At 41.8% G+C, this 20378-nt stretch overlaps 1 protein-coding gene across 1 annotated transcript in view; it reads right to left on the bottom strand.

Moving 5' to 3' along the window:
- Window positions 1–2416: 2416 nt before the first annotated feature.
- RIT2 (Ras like without CAAX 2) overlaps window positions 2417–20378 on the bottom strand; it is a 178735-nt gene continuing 160773 nt past the window's right edge. The window contains exon 5 of the mRNA XM_005239827.3: window positions 2417–3029. Within this exon, the coding sequence (XP_005239884.1) occupies window positions 2802–3029 (228 nt within the window). The 3' untranslated portion in view covers window positions 2417–2801. The remainder of the gene's footprint in view (window positions 3030–20378) is intronic.

Genomic DNA, 20378 nt, shown 5'->3' on the forward strand with positions numbered 1-20378 from the left:
ATTAACCAGAGACTCTCAATGACTAAACATGCTCAGGTTTTATATGGTGAAAGTGGAGTGACAGAAATATGGACCTATCTGCCCAATACATATTCAGATGCCTGAAATCGTTCATGGAAGATGTAGCAGAAGATCCTCAGAGTGTATGATGCCTCATTCTTCTTGAAGAAACAAACCTAGTGCAAATATCTTTCAAAATGTGGCATGTAGAGGCTGGTTGTGGAGACACTCAGAACATGGAAATATCATAGGCTTGGTACACCTAAAAATACAACTAGGTAAGCTGTGTCTGTACCAGTAATTTGAACATACTCAGGCAGGCACCTGAGCACATATATACTGTTAAATTGTTAAAATGATCCCTAGCTTGGTTTCAGATCATGGCAGGCTGTCACTTTTGTAACCAGCTGCTGAGCATGGTGCAGAACCTAGTGTAGTCCAGGGACCACTTCCAACAGCAATTAGTGTGCGGTAACCCTGCTGTGAAGTCTGAGAGTTTAATAGTATGGAAAGATGTTGCTCCATGCCAGATGACCTTAATGTCAGAGAATGGGCATGCTTAATATATGAAGCCATTTAAGGCTTAACCTCAGACTGTATCTGTGCCCTCTTCTGCAAGCTTTTCTGTATTACAAACTGCCTTGGAGCAAGGTACCCCTGAAACTATGGAACCAAGCCAGTGTTGATACAGTATGTCCCTCAGTGGGTGAAATGACATAATAACCAATACTAAATGGTTTTCAATTGACTCAAAGCTTAGGCATCTGCCTGAAAAAGGCCAATGAGCATCCCTCAAGGTTTCTCAAGATAGTAATTTCTATGGTCTCTTATGCATGGAACGACTGCTTCTTTCCCCTCTATGCAGTGTGCAGTATTGGAACAGTCACAGATGTTTCCCCTTGTTATTTATTGTCTCATTGCTGCCATCTGTTCAGTGCAGCCTCCTGTTGTCTCTCCACCAATACTTAGCTCATAAACTCTTTGGACAAACATCTCTTTGTCTCTAGGATGCTTGACCTAAAATCTGTGACAGTACAGGTTAAATAACAGTAATTACAATACTGTAAATGCAGACTTCAACTGTTGGAGGCAGGAAACAGAATATTTACCTTAAATGTGTGCATGTTTGCATTTCTCTGAAATAACCTTTCCAAAACAGAAATATAGACACATATTAATAAACTATATACATTAAAGTAGTACTTTTGTAGAGAATTTTTGACAAGTCAAAAGAATTTCACTGGATTTTGTTCAATGAAAGGGAAAGTGGAGAACAAAATATAAGATTGTAATGAAATTAAATTCATGAAACCATAAACTTTTTGAGTTTAACAGAGCAAGACAAATCAACTGCCCCCCAAATCATCCAAAATATAATTAGATGAAACCCTACAAAATAGTGAAAGGGAAGTGAAAAAATGAACATCAACTAACAAGCATACATATTTTTCTAATGATATTAACTGTCATTCCAGAACAAACACAAATGACACTAACTACTAGTATGGTTTCATGGAAATCACAATCTTTATTTTTTGACAAAATGTATGCATGTTTCAATTGTAAAATTTATAAATAAAGTCAATAGTAAAAGAAGCCTGGGGAAAAAAGTCGATGAGACTATACTTCATGGCAGCTTTAAAAATGGGTATTTAAAAGATCTGTCCAACTGCTTGATCAAATGGCTCACTTGGATGGTCAAGGCCTGTGAAATATGGTGACTGACCTGATGCAATTCTCTAGTAAGCAGAGGGCTGAATTCTATATTGCATATGTTACTACAGGCTGGGACAGAGCTTCGCTGCTCTGGGAAGCATCAGACAGACAGTGCCTTTGTGCGCTCCTTGGTGGGATGCAGGACGGTGGCCAATGCTGAAACCCTGACACAGGCTGCCCAGAGAGGTGGTCAATGCCCCATCCCTGGCAACATTCAAGGTCAGGTTTTATGGGGCTCGGAGCAACCTGATCTAGATGAAGATGCTTATTGCAGGGGGGTTGGACTAGATGGCATTAAAATGTACTTTCCCACCCAAACTGTTCTATGATTCTAATGCACTGCATGTCTGTAGGATATGGCACCTCTGCCAGCCAGTCCTGGTGAGTGAGCAGAGGAGACAGAGCAGTAAGAAACCCGGGAGCCTCTGGATGGCTGGTGCATGACTTGTGCTATGCTTGCTAACCCTTCCTGCTAAATGAAAAAGAAACAATGAGGATAGGGCTCTCCTGGGTCAAATCTGGGAGCCCCCAGCATACCCTTTGGGCCTGGTTCACACATACATTTGCACACAGATACGCGCATGTGTGCTGAGTGCAGTCTAACCCTAAATCTACACGTGAATGCAAAGCTGAAGGTCAAATCCTAAAGTCCTTGAACAGTCAAAATGTCCATTGATATCAATGTTATTAATTCCTGGAATGGTGCAATGTTCCATGCATGTAGAGAGGAGGCAATAAGTGCATCCCTTGTCCTACAGCTGGTGGAAGCTGGTTCTGCCTTGGATGCTGGCTTAACTCCTAGTGTTCAAAGACCAGCCAGGGACCACAGGTGAAAATACACAGTATTTTCTCCACTCAGATTTGCAGATAAGGGATGAAAGGGTGTGCTAAGTAACTTTATCTATAATACAGAGGAGCCACAGGGCAACCATGAATTGGGCCTTCAGGGAGCTACTTCTGGATGAGGGCTGAAGGGAAGGAACTCCAGGACCTAGTCTGGAAGATGCTGTGTCAATGCTGTCTTTTTTTAACTGTTACTGGTTACTGTGGTCAGCTCCTGATGGGTGGCTCATGGGGAACTGCCATCAGGTTGTACTTTCCTTTTTTTTCTTCAGAGATCCTTTCAGTTTCCGCCACAGACTATCCTTCCTTTTCATCTTCTTCTCTACCATAGGCAGTGAGGACTCTTTCCTTCGGATTTCCCTCACTAGTCCATGAAAGACATCATCAATGTAGAAGCGGAGGGCAGCTGACGTCTCAAAAAAGGAACAGGAGTATTCTCTGGCTAAGCTCATTCCTTCTTCGGTCGAGACCTACAAAGAAAAGAAAAGTCCATCAGTATTGCCTAATGCACAGAGCAAGAATCAATAAGAGAACATTACAGTACATACAGTCTTACTTTTTGGATACTGCAAATCACTAACCTTTAATTTTACAGGAAAATATTCTAACAGTACCTGACAGAGAAGATTCAAGAGTGAAAGGATCAGACTGAATCCATGAGATGTTTGAACAGAGCATACTGGCAATATTCACGTGCTGGGGTATATTATTTCCCTAATTCTGATGCATCAATTGTTCCATGCAATTCCTCTCTTTACTGAAGTAATCCTATAGTTTGATAGTGCTGGTACCTTTATTGCATAGATTGGTACAGCCTACACAGAATTATAGTGCTAGAAAATCCCTGTTCAGCATTAACCTAATCCTTGTGGCAACTTGACTTTTTAAGCAGAGCTTTCATAGCTTAAGATTTTTCAGTCACATTAATTTCTGAACATGCCTTGAAGTGTTCTGCTCTTGGCAAGCCTGTAATCTTACCACTTAGTTCATGCCTGAGCTGTATGAAGATCCAAAATCTATTTGTTTTTCAGCTCACTTCCCCTAAGTGGCTTCATGTAATTGTTCTCAGAGAACATGGAGGAAATGTGTCTTTGTATTTTGAGGAGCTGCAAGGGGAGAAATCACCAGAAATCTAGAGGGAACCAGGGCAGCTCTTTTTAAATCTCCCTGCATTTTGAAATAGGGATCTTACTCCTAGAACTTCCATATCACCTACCTCTTGGCTTTTGACCTGCCAGCCAGTGAAATGGAAGGGTGCTGAGCGTGCTGATTCATGTATGGTTTAAACAGAGTTTGAATGTTAATCATAAGGAGTACCACGGCCTACCACTTAAGGTACTTTTCACATTTCAGGAGTTCAATCAGTAACACGTAGCAATTCTGCAGCAAAACAGGGAGCAAACCCTATGAGTATCTAAATGTTAAGACAGCTTTCCAGCCAGCAGGCTATTCTTCCCTTTCAGTCTCTGAACATGAAATGGAATGAATAAACTGTAGGAATGACATATATGGTGTATATTTATCCATTACTGGATGTGGCAGGGAACATTGCCACACAGGAGGAGGAAAAAGTTCAGGTACTTAGTGTTTTCTTTGTCTCAGTCCTTAATAGTAAGACCAGTTTCCCTCTGGGTACCCAGCCCCCTGAGCTGGAAGACGAGCAGAGAGCAGAATGGAGTCTCCACAGTCCAGGAGGAACCTGTTAGTGACCTGCTCCTCCACCTAGATGTGGGGCCAGGTGGGATCTACTCAAGGGTACTGAGGGAGCTGGTGGAGGATCTCACCAGGCTGGTTTGCATCATTTAACATCAGTCCTGGCTAACCATGGAGACTACGTGAAGGGCTGGAAGGAGGATCCAGGGAACTACAGGCCTGTCAGCATAACCTTGGTGCCATGGAAGGTGATGGAGCAGATCATCTTAAGCGACATCACACAGCATGTGCAGGACAGCCAGAGGATCAGGCCCAGCCAGCATGGGTTTATGAAAGGCAGGTCCTGCTTGATGAACCTGACCTCCTTCTACAGCAAGGTGACCTGCCTAGTAGAAGAGGGAAATGCTGTGGATGTTGTCTACCTGGAACCTAGTAAAGCCTTTGACACCACCTCCCACACCTGCTGCTTATGGCTTGGATGGGTGCAGTCTGCACTGGGTAAGAAGCTGGCTGGACAGCTGAGCCCAAAGAGTGGAGAACAGAGTCACATCCAGCTGGCGGCCAGTCACAGGTGAAGTTCCCCAGGGCTCAGCGCTGGGGACAGTCCTGTTTAATGTCTTTATCCATGATCTGGATGAGGGGATCAAGTGCACCCTCAGTCAGTCTGCAGGTGACACCAAGTTGGAGGAGAGTGTTGATCTGCCAGAGGGCAGGAAGGTTCTGCAGCAGGACTAGGCAGCCTGGAGCAATGGGCCCAGGCCAGTTGTGTGAGGGTCAACCAGGCTCAGTGCCGGGCCCTGCCCGTGGGTCACACCAGCCCCCCGCAGCACTGCGGGCTGGGGCAGGGGGCTGGGAACTGCCTGGGGGGAAAGGGCCTGGGGGGGCTGGTCGGCAGCCGGCTGGGCATGAGCCCCCCGTGTGCCCAGGTGGCCAAGGAGGCCAGCAGCATCCTGGCTGGTGCCAGCAGTGGTGTGGCCAGGGGGACTGCAACAGTAATTGTCCCCCTGTACTGGGCACTGTTGAGGCTGCACCTCAAAACCTGTGTTCGGTTCTGGGCCCCTCACTCCAAAACAGACCTTGAGGTACTGAAGCTGTCCAGAGATAGGCAACGAAGCTGGTGAAGGATCTGGAGCACAAGTCTTATGAGAAGCAGGTAAGGGAACTGGGGTTGTTTAGCCAGGAGAGGAGGCTCAAGGGGGGACCTTCTCACTCTCCACAACTGCCCAAAAGGGGGTTGTAGCCAGTGGGGGTCAGTCTCGTCTCCCAGATAACTGGCGATAGGACAAGAGGGAATGGCCTCAAGTTGCACCAGGGCGGGTTTATATTGGTTATTAGGAAAAAAATTTTCCTTGAAAGGGTTGTGAAACATTGGAACAGGCTGCCCAGGGAGGTGGTGTAATCACCATCCCTGGAGGTGTTTGAAAAATCCATAGATGTGGTGCTCAGGGACACGGTTGAGTGGTGGGCTTGGTCACTTGATGACTTGATGATATCAAAGGTCATTTCCAGTCTAAATGTTTCTATGTTTCTATAATCAAATTCTAGGTCAGAAATTACAGCCTTTCATTTTATTTGTGTATCATGATTTATTCAAGTAACTTTCCAAATATATGAATAAAAAGGCAAAACGTAACTTTGGCATTGCCTTGTGAAAGGCTAAAGAATAGGCTATGAGAAGTCCTGATTGCTACTGTACACCGCAAGACTAATTATGGGTTTCTGTTTTCTTATTTCTCTATATCTTGATGCTTGAAGGTACAAACTCTTTCATACCTGCCATGAGGAAAATGCCATTTATGCTCAAGTTATGACACCAATTAATTTTTTTGCATCTGTCTGTAAAGCTGGACACAGAAACAGCATTTGGGATGAAACAGAAGATCAGCTCATTCCAGTCTGAAGGTAAGTCTGCAGTGAGCACCTATCTGCCTAACACAGACCACACAATTCCTACCCATCACCTTTGCATTGTCACACACGTCGTAACTTTAGTAGGATCATTCCTCTACATTACAGTCATAATCCTAATTTAATTAAGAATATTGTAAGGGTAAGCAGGGATGTTGTATGCCAACCTGAATAATACTGGCTGACACAATGAAAGATTGTTACCGCTTTCCAACTGCTGTAATTGCCAACCTTTAGCAAAAGGAGATGGGTAGCAATATGGTCCTTGTTTTCCTCTGGGCAGCTGTGTAAGCAAAATGCGTGATTCAATATCTCTATTGGGCACCACAGAGAAATTGATTGTCTGGATAGAAGACTATTTTGGTCTATTTCGGACTTTATAATCATTTTTTTTTCCTTGCTATGCCTTGTTTGAGCTGAAGAATTTTTTTTTTTTTATTATTATTATTTTATTTAGTTAAAGACACTGCAGTTCTGAGCAAATGATTACACAGAGCTGCAGTTTCAATGAAGATTTTATACATTCATTACCAGAAAGGAAAAAAAAAAAATTCCGCATAAATTGAAACATCCTTATGTTAAAGAATGGTAAGGTCGTAAATAGAGTGCAAGCACAGCAATACTAAAAAATAAAAAGTTGCCCCTCTTTTTGCACTGTGATTTTCCCTGTTTTTGTTCCTTTAATTCCTCCTTTTATTTTATTTTTTTTTCTTTTTGTTTCTTTTCTTTTCTAGGATCAAAACTATGTTTTCTCCCACCTGCATGGAAGAACAACTACAGGGAAGATATGCTATTCTCTGTAATGAAACAAGACTGCTAAGAGCTGTGAGGATGGGAGAATACTCAGGAGAAATAAATTGTGCAGAAAAACTTCCTCCCAGTCTCAGTGTGGCTGGAGGCTTGTAATGGCCAAATCTGGCTGAATTTCTGTAAAATATAAAAACAAAAACAAAACAACGAAAGTTCTGTTTTGGACTCCAGCTTCCTGCCAAATTACAGAGACAACATTGAAGTTATTAATAGCAATAGTTCATTTCAAAGCATGGTATTTTTCTAAAATCTTGCCCTCAGGAACTGATTAACTGCTTTGGTGAAATTTTATGAACTAATTCAGCATGAAGAGGACACCTGGCACAAACAATTCCAGGATGTTTAGCTGAAGTTTTTCAGCTTCAAGGCTGAAGACAGGCTTCTCTGAAATCTAATGCTGTCATAATTACCATTACTGCTTCCAGCACCAATGAAAATATAGCTATAGTGATTTAATTAATCTGTTTGTTCAAGCAACTTAAATATAGAGAGATGTCTAGAAGAAAAACACACATTTTTCTTTCTGTTCATAATTCGATCAAGAGGCTGGACACCTATGGAATGAGAAACAAGGGTCAAAGCCCTTGATGAGGTCACTGATGCCCACATAATTCCAGGTATTTACCTTGTTCCCATCTTATTGCCAGAAGAGAAACTATATCATAGAAATCCATCCCATATTTGCACAGCTCAGGGACTTGTTGACAGATTGCAGCTCCTGTGGGTCTGTATCAGTGGAAGATATGATCTGTCAGCACGACATGGACAGACAGGTCAGGGAATGAGGTCATGCTATTGAATACATATCTGGGAAGCAGAGCTTTATATCTCATCTTTGGAATAACCCTCTGTGATTGAATCTGGCATTGTTTCTCAGATCTCATATAATACCGGTTATATTGATTCCAATTTAGCTTGTTCCTTTGCTGGTAAACCTTAAGAAGGGAATGAAAGTGGAAGGTGGAAGACTGGTGTAGTGACGATAATGAAAAATAAAAATTTAAGAACTGGCAGGAGCTTCCTGAGCTTGATCCAAACTTTTAAAACTGTGATTGGGTGGGGTCTGAATCAGGACTTACAGAAGCAGGGCATGAAGCATAACCAAAGAGCAAGATCCCCCCAAGAAGGCCAAGTCCATAAAATAGGCAATGAAGCCTCATGACCATGAAGTGTGAGCCCCAGGAAAACAGTCTTTTCACACCTTCCTTGCAAAGTGCATCATTCTGAGTACCCATTTGGGCACACGTGAGTTGAGGGAAGAAGATATACCAGTTACAACAGCATGTGGACTGTGGATAGCACATGGGACTGTAGGCTGAATTTGGGAGTTCTTCATCTTTGGGTAGTTCAGGGCAGCTGGAACACGGTGCAGCTTCATACAGACAGGAGGTATTCACTGGCTGCAAACTGCATTTTATTGCATCAAGATTCTGTTTGTGGTTTTTGCAAACCTCCCTTGGAAAATTACAAGTGAGATTAAATGCAACGCTGACAGCCTGTGAAAGCTGTGATGGATGAGCTGCCACCTTTAAGACAGCCAGTTCTCCTCTAAGGTCAGTTTCTGCACAACCACAAGTAGAGCACAAACCCATTTTGGCTGGGTGGTGGGTGGGGAGGCAGTGGCAATCATAGGCCCCCATAGGCAGAACATAAAAATATCTGTATCTGATAAGGAAAGTGCAAAGAAACTAAACAGATCAATAGTCGACCTCTGCCCTTGGACTGTCATTAGCTGGAAAATCTCCATCAGGGTCAGACTATTTTGTGTTCAGCTTTGTCTCTCCTTTGGTCAAGGCAGCAAGAGAAGCATCCCAATGTAGCTTTCATAGACAGAGATCATATTAGCAGAGTCAACAGCATCACCTTGGGTGAGCTAGTGGTGGTCATCATGCAGGAAGGCAATGCACTACCACTCATGCCTCTCACCCCTGCAACAGCATGGTCTACTTCAAATGGCTTTTGCAGTTTTTCCCTCTGTGACTGGGACCTCCAGGTTGCCATGGAGAGGTCCGGAGGCTTTAGGTGGAGTGCTGAGGCTTGAAAGGATTCTCCTAAATTTTTGTAACAGACTTCCACCCTAGCAGTCCTCATTAACCTTGCAATGGGAAACTGATAATTATAGACCCAAAAGCTTTGTTCTATAACTTTCTTTTTGTGTGTGTGTGCTGAAGACATGTGGTCTTGATCACTAACTGGAGACAGAAGGGGACTGCTTATCTAAATCCCACTAAGGCTAATAGGAGGAATTCCAGTGTTTTTTTGAACAAGCTCTGTATTTTTGGCAGGTAATAACATGTGAGCTATAAACAACAAAAGGTACTTTTTAAGAACACAGGGAGGACAGCAGCATTTTGAGCAGTCTTGTTTGCACCACAGTAAATCATAATAATAGTGGGAAAAGCTACAAGTACTCTGAATTATGTCTAGGAAGACCCTTGTCCTCTTCCTTATCTCTGGTGTTTTTTTTCTATTTCCCAATGGACCCCATTCAAGAAAACAAAAACCAGATGCCAGGTTGTGTATTAGCACCTGGATATCAGTTTAGAGACAGGCAGGCAAACCAGAAGAATCCACACAAATGTTTGGGTCCCTTCCCATCACAGTCCATTCCCTCAGCATATCAGTACAAAAATAACAAGCTTTTGGTACAAGTGTAAATCTATAATATAACACAGAAAAAAAATTGAGAGATCAAAGATATTCACAGTTTCCTTGGTCTTCAATAAATAAATTTGCCAGGAAAAAAAAAAAAAAAATAGGAGTCATTGCATAGGTCTTCATAGACAGTGAATGTCTAGATGACATAGAAAGTGAGTATCATCCCAGACAACAAAAAGCAAAAAATGGGTATTGCCTATCTGAAATGAATGATCATTTGTTTAATCCCAGCACTGACCACTGAGTTTATGCTGAAGGCACTCCCACACAGCACCTGCAAGTTTTCTCATTAATGATGAGCAGCAACCAGGAGGACTGACCAATTTTTGCTAGTCTCAGTTCATCCCTCTGTGTATAAGGCACCAGGAAGAAATTAGGTGGCTCCTGGCCACCCAGAACTGACAAGCGTCAGGGACCTCCCCAGCAATCAAAAAAGGGACAAGCTCGATATTTTGACAGATGGGTCTAGGTCTAGCAAAGGCTGAGCTGAGTGTTCCTACATTGCCATCTGTCTTTCCTACAGCCAAAGGCTTTCAGAGTAAGCATTTGATTCCCATTCCGAGAAACATGCAACCCAATCTATTAACCCCAAAGCAGGTCTATTACACCTATGTCATTTTTGACAGTTATTAATTTTTTCATTGCACAAGTGTTGTATCAACAGGCATGGTGGCAGAGACTTTCTACACGCTGGTAAAAGGATCTTTCCAAGTGTGAAATGCTATTGTTCAGGTCAAAGCTCAAATACTGCGATATTACAGCAGTAGCTAGTGTTGAAAACCTGAGCAGAACCAGACAAAACAGAAAACTCGATCTTTCTGTCTTTTTAAGAGAAGCAGCAATGTTGTTATTTGTTCACATAATATTTATCATGGAATATTTTTTAGAAAGAAGAAAAAAATATTCCGAGCCCTTTCACCCTTCTCTTTCTTCAGATATTTACATTTATAAACTGCCTATCATATTCTTGCCACTAAGCAATGGCATTCCTGGAATGTCAGCCCTATCACTGTCTGGATGACTGCCCTCTGGAGACCAGAGCAGCAGCCTTCCTCGAAGACTCTCTATTTGTGGTTGGTTTTCTTTGTAATTCACACAGCTGTGCCTCCAGGAATGAAGTAGGTTTCCCATCCCATCTCATGTTTTCTCTGTGGTCCCACAGGTAAAACCACAGGGTACCCCATGGTGTGTATCTCCTATATTCTCCCTCCCAAACAGAAGCACTTCTATGATTGATAGCTGAAATGCGGGTCTGTACAGGTGGAGAGTAGGATACATCCTTGTCAAACTGCTGGACCAGTCTCTCCACAGCTGAGATGACGGAGGCAGAAATGCTATCTTCGTAGTCCTGGCGATGGCGAGCCACTTCATCCACTGTTGGTGGTGCGTCGTGTCTCCAGACCACTATTGCCAACGAGCTGGCATATGATGATGGTGCGCCTCATACCAATTTCTGCCACATGGGTCATGTGCATAGGATTTTGTCAGGATCTGTGGGTGACTGTGGATCATCCTGGTCATAATAAATAATCTTTCACAGTTAATTCTCTCAAGTATTGGATACTTTTATTGCAGTCCGCTTGCCTGGGCAAGATGTAATATCCTCTTTGTAGGGATATCTTTCTTTAAACCTAGACAGGAGACACTTTCAGAGGCTGAGAACCTGCATTCATTTTCCAATTTCCTTGTCAATGCCCCCTTCTTTAGTAATTGATCCTAGCTGCTTGGCTTCCCCACCCTCTAATTTTACACTATTGGTCCCATTATCCCAGTGTCAAAGCAACAGGTGTTCACTTGGTTGACAGGCATAATCTTTCCGCATATCCCACAGTTCATCCAGAGACAGGGAGTGAGAGGTTACCTATTGTTCATCATCTCCATCTTGTTCCTGTGATGGGCCCGCTTCATCCTCCTCCTGTACCAAACAAGCTGCTTTCCATTTCCATTTCTTCCTCTGTATCAGGGCCACTGATACTGCCATGGTCTGGTCTTCCGCATCACTTGTTGTGGGGGCCACGGCAACCACAGTGCCCACCACAGAGGCTGGAGTAGCCACAATGCCTGCCATGGGGGCTGGAGCAGCAACAGGGGCTGGAGCATCTGTTGTTTCTGCCACAGAGGCTGGAGTAGTTACAATTAGTCACTTAATTCTCCACCACACTGAGGATGTGAAAACCACATTCAGTATTCCTAGCAATAGAATCAGGACCTGCACTATGGTGGTTCCAAAAGTCCAAAGATAGTCAAAATATCCAAGAAATTCTAAATGCTTCAGTAATTTGGGGAGAAGAGGGAGGTGTAGACCTTACCCATAGGTCGACGTTCAGGAAAAGAACAACCAAAGGTGCAGTTGTCGGCATTCCTCATCAGGGACCACCCGACATACAGGGGTGACATCACCACTAAGTACCCAGACCAGATCAGTCTTATGTCCAGCGAGTCCACCATAACATAAACCAGTACAATATAGTACAACACTATAATAACTTTAGCTCAGGTCCCAAAGACAACAAACAGCACAACAGGGAACACATACTGCAATTAAAGTAAATACCACCACCCTGAGACCATGGGCAGCAACTGTAAAAGCAGAGAAATCAGCCCTGTGGCCAGTAATTATCAATCCAATCCAATCAATACTGACAACAATTTTGTTCTAATGAGCTCCAGTTGGACTTGGTGCTATCTGAACCCTCAGTGCCCCATGTTTGGCACCAAAAATAACTGTTGTGGTTTAAACCCAGCTGGTAACTAACTACCACACAGCCACTCCCTCCCTCCCCCCTCACCCTGAGGGATGGGGAGAAGAATCAGAAAGGAATGTAAAACTCAAGAGTTGAGATAAGAACAAATTTAATAATCGAAATAAAATGAAACAACCACCACCACAACAACAATACTACTAATAACAATAATAATCAGTTATAATGAGTAGAAGGGAGAACGGGAGAGGTATGAAATCCAAAGGGAAGGGAGGAGGAAACAATTGATGCATAATGCAGCTGCTCACCACCTGCAGACTGATGCCCAGCCAGTCCCCAGGCAATGTTCAGTGACCCCCAGCCAACCCCCTCCTACCCAGTTTATATACCGAGCATGACATCCCATGGCCTGGAATACCCCTTTGGCTAGTTGGGGTCACCTGTCCTGGCTGTGTCCCCTCCCAGTTCCCTGTGCCCCTCCAGCCCTCTCGCTGGCAGGGCCCAGGAAACTGAAAAGTCCTTGACTTGGTATAAACATCACCCAGCAACAACTAAAAACATCCGTGTACTATCAACACTGTTCTAACACTGACTTCAAAACGCAGCACTGCACCAGGTGCTAAGAAGGCCATTAACTCTATTCCAGCTGAAACCAGGACAGGGGAAGTCAAGATCAAGTAGAAATCAATTCATGCTGAAAGTAGTGTTGTGGGCTAGGCTTTGTCAGAAACCAGTGTTTTCTTTTCCTGGCCAGACATTCAATATGACTACGTTTCAGGTCTAAACAAATGCACAGTAAATAAAAAAGCAATACAAAAATCCTTGGTGTTAAAATCTCCAGTTTCCATCTCCCTCAACATAAATATTCTGCTTTGTTTCAGAATTTAAAATGGATTTTAAACAGAATTATTGCTTAAAAATATAGTGATGACAGTTTTCCTTCTGCAAAAATAAACATTTTAATCTTATACATTTACAAATGTATACACTGTGGTTATCAATTTGATTTTGGCCAAGATTCCACTAGGATTCACAACTGTTTCCACTGGCACAAATCAGCATTTTTCATTCAACTAACTACATGCACCTTATGTTTTTTTTCCTTATTCACTAGAGAAGCAGGCACTTCTTTTCAGGGGCCTGAGCAACAAATGAGTAACATGCTGCAGAAACATGACAGGAGAATTTCATGTCAACACCATTACTCTTAAATCTATTTGGAAGGCTTCAGAAGTAATTAGTTGAACAAACCTCACTCGGACTTCATGGCAGGCAATTCTGCAGGCTCAGCTTTGTTGGCTTTCTAGATTACAAGGTTAGATTAGATAAAAGCTGCCATACAATTAATCATTATTGCGCAGGTATTGCAATTAGTTCTGTTCCTCTTTCTCCCTCCCCAGAGTTACGTGGAAACTGGCATCTCAGAAGAGTTTTCCATGTTTTCCTTCCTGCCTTGTTGCTCTGTGACACTTTTTACTGGTTTCACACTTAAGAATTTTTGGTGACCAGAATGGGGTCTATCATGAATGGCCATGGGTGTAGGACAGGATTAGCAGGCTGGGCCAAGGAGAAGATGTGGTCTTGGTGTACTTACGCACTGACATACTGGATACCACAGAAATAGCACATGGCACATCCTCAGCTGTTCCAACCTGTCAAGTCACCTGCATCACAGAGCCTCAGGAATTCTTTCCTTCCCCTCATAACCTGGCCTTTGCATTTAGACAGGAAGGAAAATGTGGTGTTAGAAATGCGGAAAACAATAGGATTGTCTGGGGCTTGTATGATGGCCTCTGTGACTTATTTTTAGGGGATGGAGGATGGAAAGTGGGACTGTAAAATTAATTTTTTAATTTTTTTAAGGGAAAACAATATGATAGACTTGAGAAATATAAATTTCTAGACAACCAGAGAGTCTCATCTGTTTCAAATTATGCACTTCTCACCTGGTTAGTAACTGAGACAGCACATGAAACACAGCCTAAACTCTCTGTTCTGAGCCAGGAAGGATCATACTTTCATTCAGTCCAACGGAACTGTGAATTGTTCAGGGCTGGGGAAGTAATCTGAGGAAGCATCACTGAATACTTTTCTTAAGCTCCCCACTATTGACCACTGTTGGACATTTGCTCTGAGCTGCTATGGTCATTGTAACACTCTTATATGAAACCTCTAAGCTATTCCTAGCTATTTCATTAAATACATCTGTCTCTTTTTCATAAGATTAAAAAAAAAAAAAATAGATCCAAATCTAATTCACACGTGAATAATTTCTGGTGATTTTTAGCATCTTTTGTGATGGAGATTACTGCTCAGCACTGATTTCTGTCTACTTTTTCTCTCCCTTTTGGATTTTTTTAAATTTATTTTCCACATTTCAGATCCACACAGTAGCTATGCCACCAGGTAATGCCATTCCTGCTTTGGGCAAATGTTTTGAGTAAAAAGAAACATTCTTCATGCAGTTGCCTAGTTGCAAAGGAAGCAAAACACATGAGGCTCTCAGGTCTATTTTTTCCAGCTTGGGATAATGTTACTTTATTATTTCACAGAAGTAATGCTAAATAATTAAATCAACATCTCATTTCATGTACAAATCACTATGGTATCAGGGTGCTGTCTGAAGGTTAGGCTCTGAAGTTGTTCTGCTCTACTACAGACTGTACTCTTTTGGCTTTGTCTTGTCAAAAGCAAGACTGATGATTAGGTTAAAGCATCTTTATACCAGGAAATGTTTCTAGAGAGATGGCCTCAGGATCTGACTGAATTGGGTACTCAAAACCACATGATCTTGCATCAGTCAGCAATAGCTCTGGGTCTAATTCAAAGAGAATGTGGAAGTGTTAGATTCTTAGCATCAGTCTTCAAGATGAACAAGCACGAGTCAATTGCTCAAAGCATTTTTCAGAGATATGACAATTTTCTAAATTGTCCATCGTCTTTAAAGGTACTTTGATTGCAACACTCAGCTGAAGGCATAGATGGCCGTAAGATGTTTGCAAGAAACATATATTTCTACATCAGTTCAGCTTGGAACATCCACAGGAGAAGACCACGATTTTGCAGGGAAAAAAGAATAAAAATCTAGGGATTGCATCTTTAAGTTCACAAGGAAAAAGTTTTCAACTTTTTGTAAGCAACCCCCCAAAAAATCAGTTGTCACCTGCTAACAACAGATGGCTATTAAAAAATTTACATGTAGAAGAAGCTGCAAATGTACCTGATAGACTTTTTTTTTTTTTTTTTTTTTAAAAAAAAAAAAAAAAAAAGAGCAAATACAAAGTTAGTACTGTGGAACTCAACACTGAAAGTGATTCCTCTTGCCTTGGGAGCACAAGTTAACTATCAGTCCAATACAGCCAGCTCCCATATCTTTGATCTACCTATAGACTGGTGTAGGCTATTTTCATTTATGTGTTAGACATTAAATTTCCACTAGTCACTTGAGTTCTTTTCTTCAATTAGGACTCAGGCACTAAGCAGACTGGGTACCCAGTAAATCCACTTAATATCTGGTAATTTACGCATCTCTCTCTGTCATTATGTTACTTTGAAGTTAAGGGTAACACAGCGGGTAACAGCAATATTTTGTCCTGAAAACACTCCACTGACATGAGAAGATAAGAAAACAGAGCAGGAGTCAGCAAGGAGGGCAGACCAGGGCGCTGCTGTTGGTGTGCTATTTTCCACAGTTACCTGCTGAAGACTGGGAAATTCAGGAAATATGAAGGAAATCAGAAAAAAATCTGGAGAACTAAATAGAAAACAAGGAAGAGGCAGAAGCAGCTGTATACTTATTTGTGTGTGTGTACATATAATTAAAGAAGAACTGCAAATGAAGTTTAAAAAACCCAACAAAACAAAACAAAAACAACTCACACAAACAAACAAAACTACTGATTCACAGAACTGAAATAATCTTTTGATCCAAAGTATCCAAAGCTTGTGTTCAGCTAAATGTGTCATGTTTAGACATATGATCAGACTACTGGAATTAAGCTCTGAAAGTTCCTTTTTGCTAAGGTCAAATGTGAGTTTCCAACACTGGAAGAAAAAGGTCATAAAAAATATGTTCCAAATGCAGTAAACAGTGTTGTGTGCCCTGACACCCCATATTGCTTCACACTGTGTGGATTGCAATACAGATATATATTCGGTGTACAGTTTTCACGTCTAAACAGACTCCCAGGCACAGCTTGCAGGCAGATAGAGAACACCCTGCTAAATTTCTGGCAGTGAAAAGAAAATTGCAACAAATCTCTCCCTTCTCCCTTCGTCTCCTAGCAATTGTCATCTGCTGGGATTCAGGGATTCTGTTCAGGCTGCTGAAGTGGGTATTTGATAGAAGGGAGGCGGAGGAAGACTTTATAATGGATTTATAGAGATTTGGCCTGCAATGGAATAATTTTTTTTTTTTTTTTCAGAAGTTGTTTGCTGAAGTAGACAAGTGTTGAAATGTATGAAGTATCAAAGTGCTTTATGTACAATTTACAGAACAATTTCACCTTTCCTATGCACCTATTACTTGGGTGTTTTTTCAAAGAAAAAAATACTCAATCCAATGAAAGGAGGATGTTGTATCAGGAAATGGGAGTGGTGAGCTGCTGTTGGTTTTTTTCCTGGTTCATGTAATTAATTTTGAAGGTTTAGTAATACTGAAGTGTATTAGGACTGTTTGCCAAACAATCTCATTACAGGAAATACTTGCACAGTATCTTTATTAAACTAATGACATTGATCTTCCCCATGTCAGTATTAGTTTAGACAAAAAATTACACTTTTGCAGAATATGAATTGACTGAAAAATTTCATGGGAGCTTCACTGGAGTCTTCCTTTTGACTTTCTTTCCAGCGTGCTGAAAGGAGAGCTCATGGATAAGCAATAGGTCTTTTGTCAGTCACAGAAACTTGGAAAGAGGATCACGACATAGGAACCTTGAAATGGGAATGACAGCTGCATAAGGAGCAGCCACTTAGCTCCATCATAGGATGTGATCCACCAACATGGACAATGCATAATAAAATACTGAGTCTGAAGGACTGCATGTGGAAGAGATAACAATGAGAAATGAATGTGCTGAGGGAGAAAAATTAAAAATCCTTAATGGCCAGTGGGTAGGAAGAGCTGTAAGAATGCATTTAGCTAATTAGACATAACAAGCTCTCTTACTGCCTGCTAACCTCACTCAAATTACCTCACTTTTGCTGCCGGCTAAGAACATGCACTCAGATAGTTTCCGTGGTAACTTGTTCATACATCTGTGGTTAGCTTGCCCTGTTGGCAAGCTCCCTGTTCTGAGGGCAGTTTCTTTGGATAACCCTTCTGCATTTGCTGCCCAGGGGCTTTGAATTTCACTTGGAAGACTGAGCACCTCAAAGTAAGCAAAGTAACAGCTAACAGCTGGCAGAATCTTAACTTCGTTTAATATAGCCCCAAACTTTCTTGCATACATTGCCAAGATATCTTGGATACTTTACTAGTAAAAACTTGAGCAATGATGATGTTTGAGGATTAGTCAGTAAGGTTTTTTTTTGGGAATCTGATTTTTCAACTGAAGCCATGTAGGTTGGCTGGGATGCTAGCTCTTCTTTATTGCCACAAAGGAAAGGATGTAGTGAAGAGAGAGAAACAGAAGAGTGAAGGTGGAAGGATGGTGGAAAGGAGGAAGACAGATTATATCTTTATTATGCTAGCTGGGGAGCAGAACGAGAAAACAGACTTGACAAGCACAATGGTGGAAACTCCTTGCTAGAAGCATCTGTTTAACCTCCTCTGATCCATCCAATTATGCAGATATTCTTCTGATGTGTAAAATATGCTGTATTAATACACCCTAGGAGCCCAAATCATGATTACAGCTGATAAACTCATATCTTTATCCACAGTGCTAGACTTTTCAGTCCACCACTGGTAAAGCTGTAGCTCAGTTTACCTAGCTCATTACACATGCGAATGTTCATCTACGCACATAAACACACACACACACACTAAATGTTGCTGGGATCAGGTCGAGCCTCTCCAATATTCCTGGCAGGAAAGGCTGACCTTACAGCAAAGCTTGCATGTGGATGCTGAGAAAACATTGCTCTAAAGAGTCTCTTCAGAACTGGGCAGCATTCAGCTCAGCTCCCCTGCAGATTAGAGCTGGTTTCTGACATTTATTTATTTCCCGTGTTTCAGTCAGCTAGCTAGTTCAAACCTGCAGTCTGGCCAGACTCTGAAAATGGAACTGAAAAGGTGAAAAGGCACCATGTGTAATGCAGATGCCACAAGCCAGGCTGCCCTCCTGTCTCTTCTCACATTTTTTCCAGAAATTTTCAGAGAAAAAATAGCTGGTGGTAACCTGGAGTACAAGCAGCCAGGTGAACTGCTGCTTCTGCATCCTCCCAGGAAGAAAAGTTTGAAAATTAAGGATAGGAAAGAGGTAAAAGTTTTGATAAATACATTAATAATACTATGTGGGAAATAAATAATACCTTAAAACATAAGGAATATGAAGAGCAGGAGGGAAGAAAGGTACAGTTTCTCAGGAGTAACTTAATCTGGCCAATGAAATATTAACGGTATTTTATCACTGATGATCACAGTGGCTGGTAGCTAAATCTGGCAGTGGCAGAGATCACCATGCACACCTGAGTGAGCAACACCACAGCTCAGACTACAGAGTGGAAATATAACATCTTCACCCAGCCACACAGGTATAACAATGATAAAGACAGGCAATAACTCATTTGATTTCTCTCAGGAAACCAGCTCACAGTTTCCTAATGGCTGGGTTATTTTTTTTTTCTTAAATATATAAATAAGCCTAGGTTTGGGGGAATAAAATTGCTGGTACTAAAAGCAACAGCTGGTGAAAAACAGTAAGTGCTTGAAGCCTTAACAGTTACTGTCACTAGCAATTCAGGACATGTTATCACCCCATTATTTTTTTACCCTTAGAAATAAAATGAGTGTTATTAAATGGTTTAGAAAATGACAACTGCCTGTGGTAAAGTTTTGAACTCTATGGAAAGAATATTAATAAGAGGATAGGTATGATATCTTCTGAGAAAAAAAAAAAAAAAAAGATGTTGAAAAAGAAATGCAGATCCTGTTTCAGAGAGAAGAGGCAGTTGCTGCAGCTGACACCAATTTTTCAAGATGGAATGAAATTTATTCTTCTAAAAGATACATAGAAATCAGGGAATCATAGCATGGTTTAGGATGGAAGAGAACTCTGCAGGTCATCTACTCCAAACTCCTGCTGGTAGCGAGTACACCCAAAGCAGATTACTCATGTCACGTTCAGTCAAATTTTGAACCAGTCCAAGGAAGGAAATCTCACAGCCTTTCTGGGCACTTGTTCCACTGTTTATAACCACTTTCATGATGGGAAAAAGCCCTCATAATTAATCAGATTTTCTTGTGATGCAAATCTTTTTTCATTTATTCTCATCCTTTCACTGTGCACCTCAAAGAAAAATCTGGGTTTGTCTTCTGTTTATCGATTATCCTGTGGCTAAAGACAGTGAGATGATTCCCTTTGATCCATCAGGCTAAATAAATCCACAAACTCAGATCTCTCAACCTTTTCCGTTACTTTTTGAGCTTTATCTACAAGACCCTCTTGAGGTTTTCTGCTGAACTCACTGCAGTACATCAAATTAATTGTTGTAGTATGAAGACCAAACCAGACAATACTCCAGATGCATTCCCACAAGTGCTGAGTAAAGGCCCAAGGATCACTTCCTTGGACCTACTGGCTACTCTGTTACTAATATAACCCAGGATGCACCTTGTCACCTTCACTGTAAGGGCACATTATTGGTTCATGGTCAACTCATCCACGCAGACTTCCATGTCCTCTTCTGCAAAGCTGTTTTCTCTCCAGTAGCACTCACATGGTACTGCTGCACAATGTTGTTCATCCCAGGCACAGGCTTAGCACTTGTTTTTGCTGAACTTCATGTAGTTCCTGTCAGACTGTTTCTCCAGTCTGGCAATGTCCTGTCTGTGTATATACCCTACCAGCCAGTTGACCAACCACATCACTTAATTATGCACCACTCCTGAAGGAATCTTCCATCCCAGCTTTTTGTTGTTAG

This window comes from Falco peregrinus, chromosome Z (assembly GCF_023634155.1).
Source record: "Falco peregrinus isolate bFalPer1 chromosome Z, bFalPer1.pri, whole genome shotgun sequence".
Classification (NCBI taxonomy): Eukaryota; Metazoa; Chordata; class Aves; order Falconiformes; family Falconidae; genus Falco; species Falco peregrinus.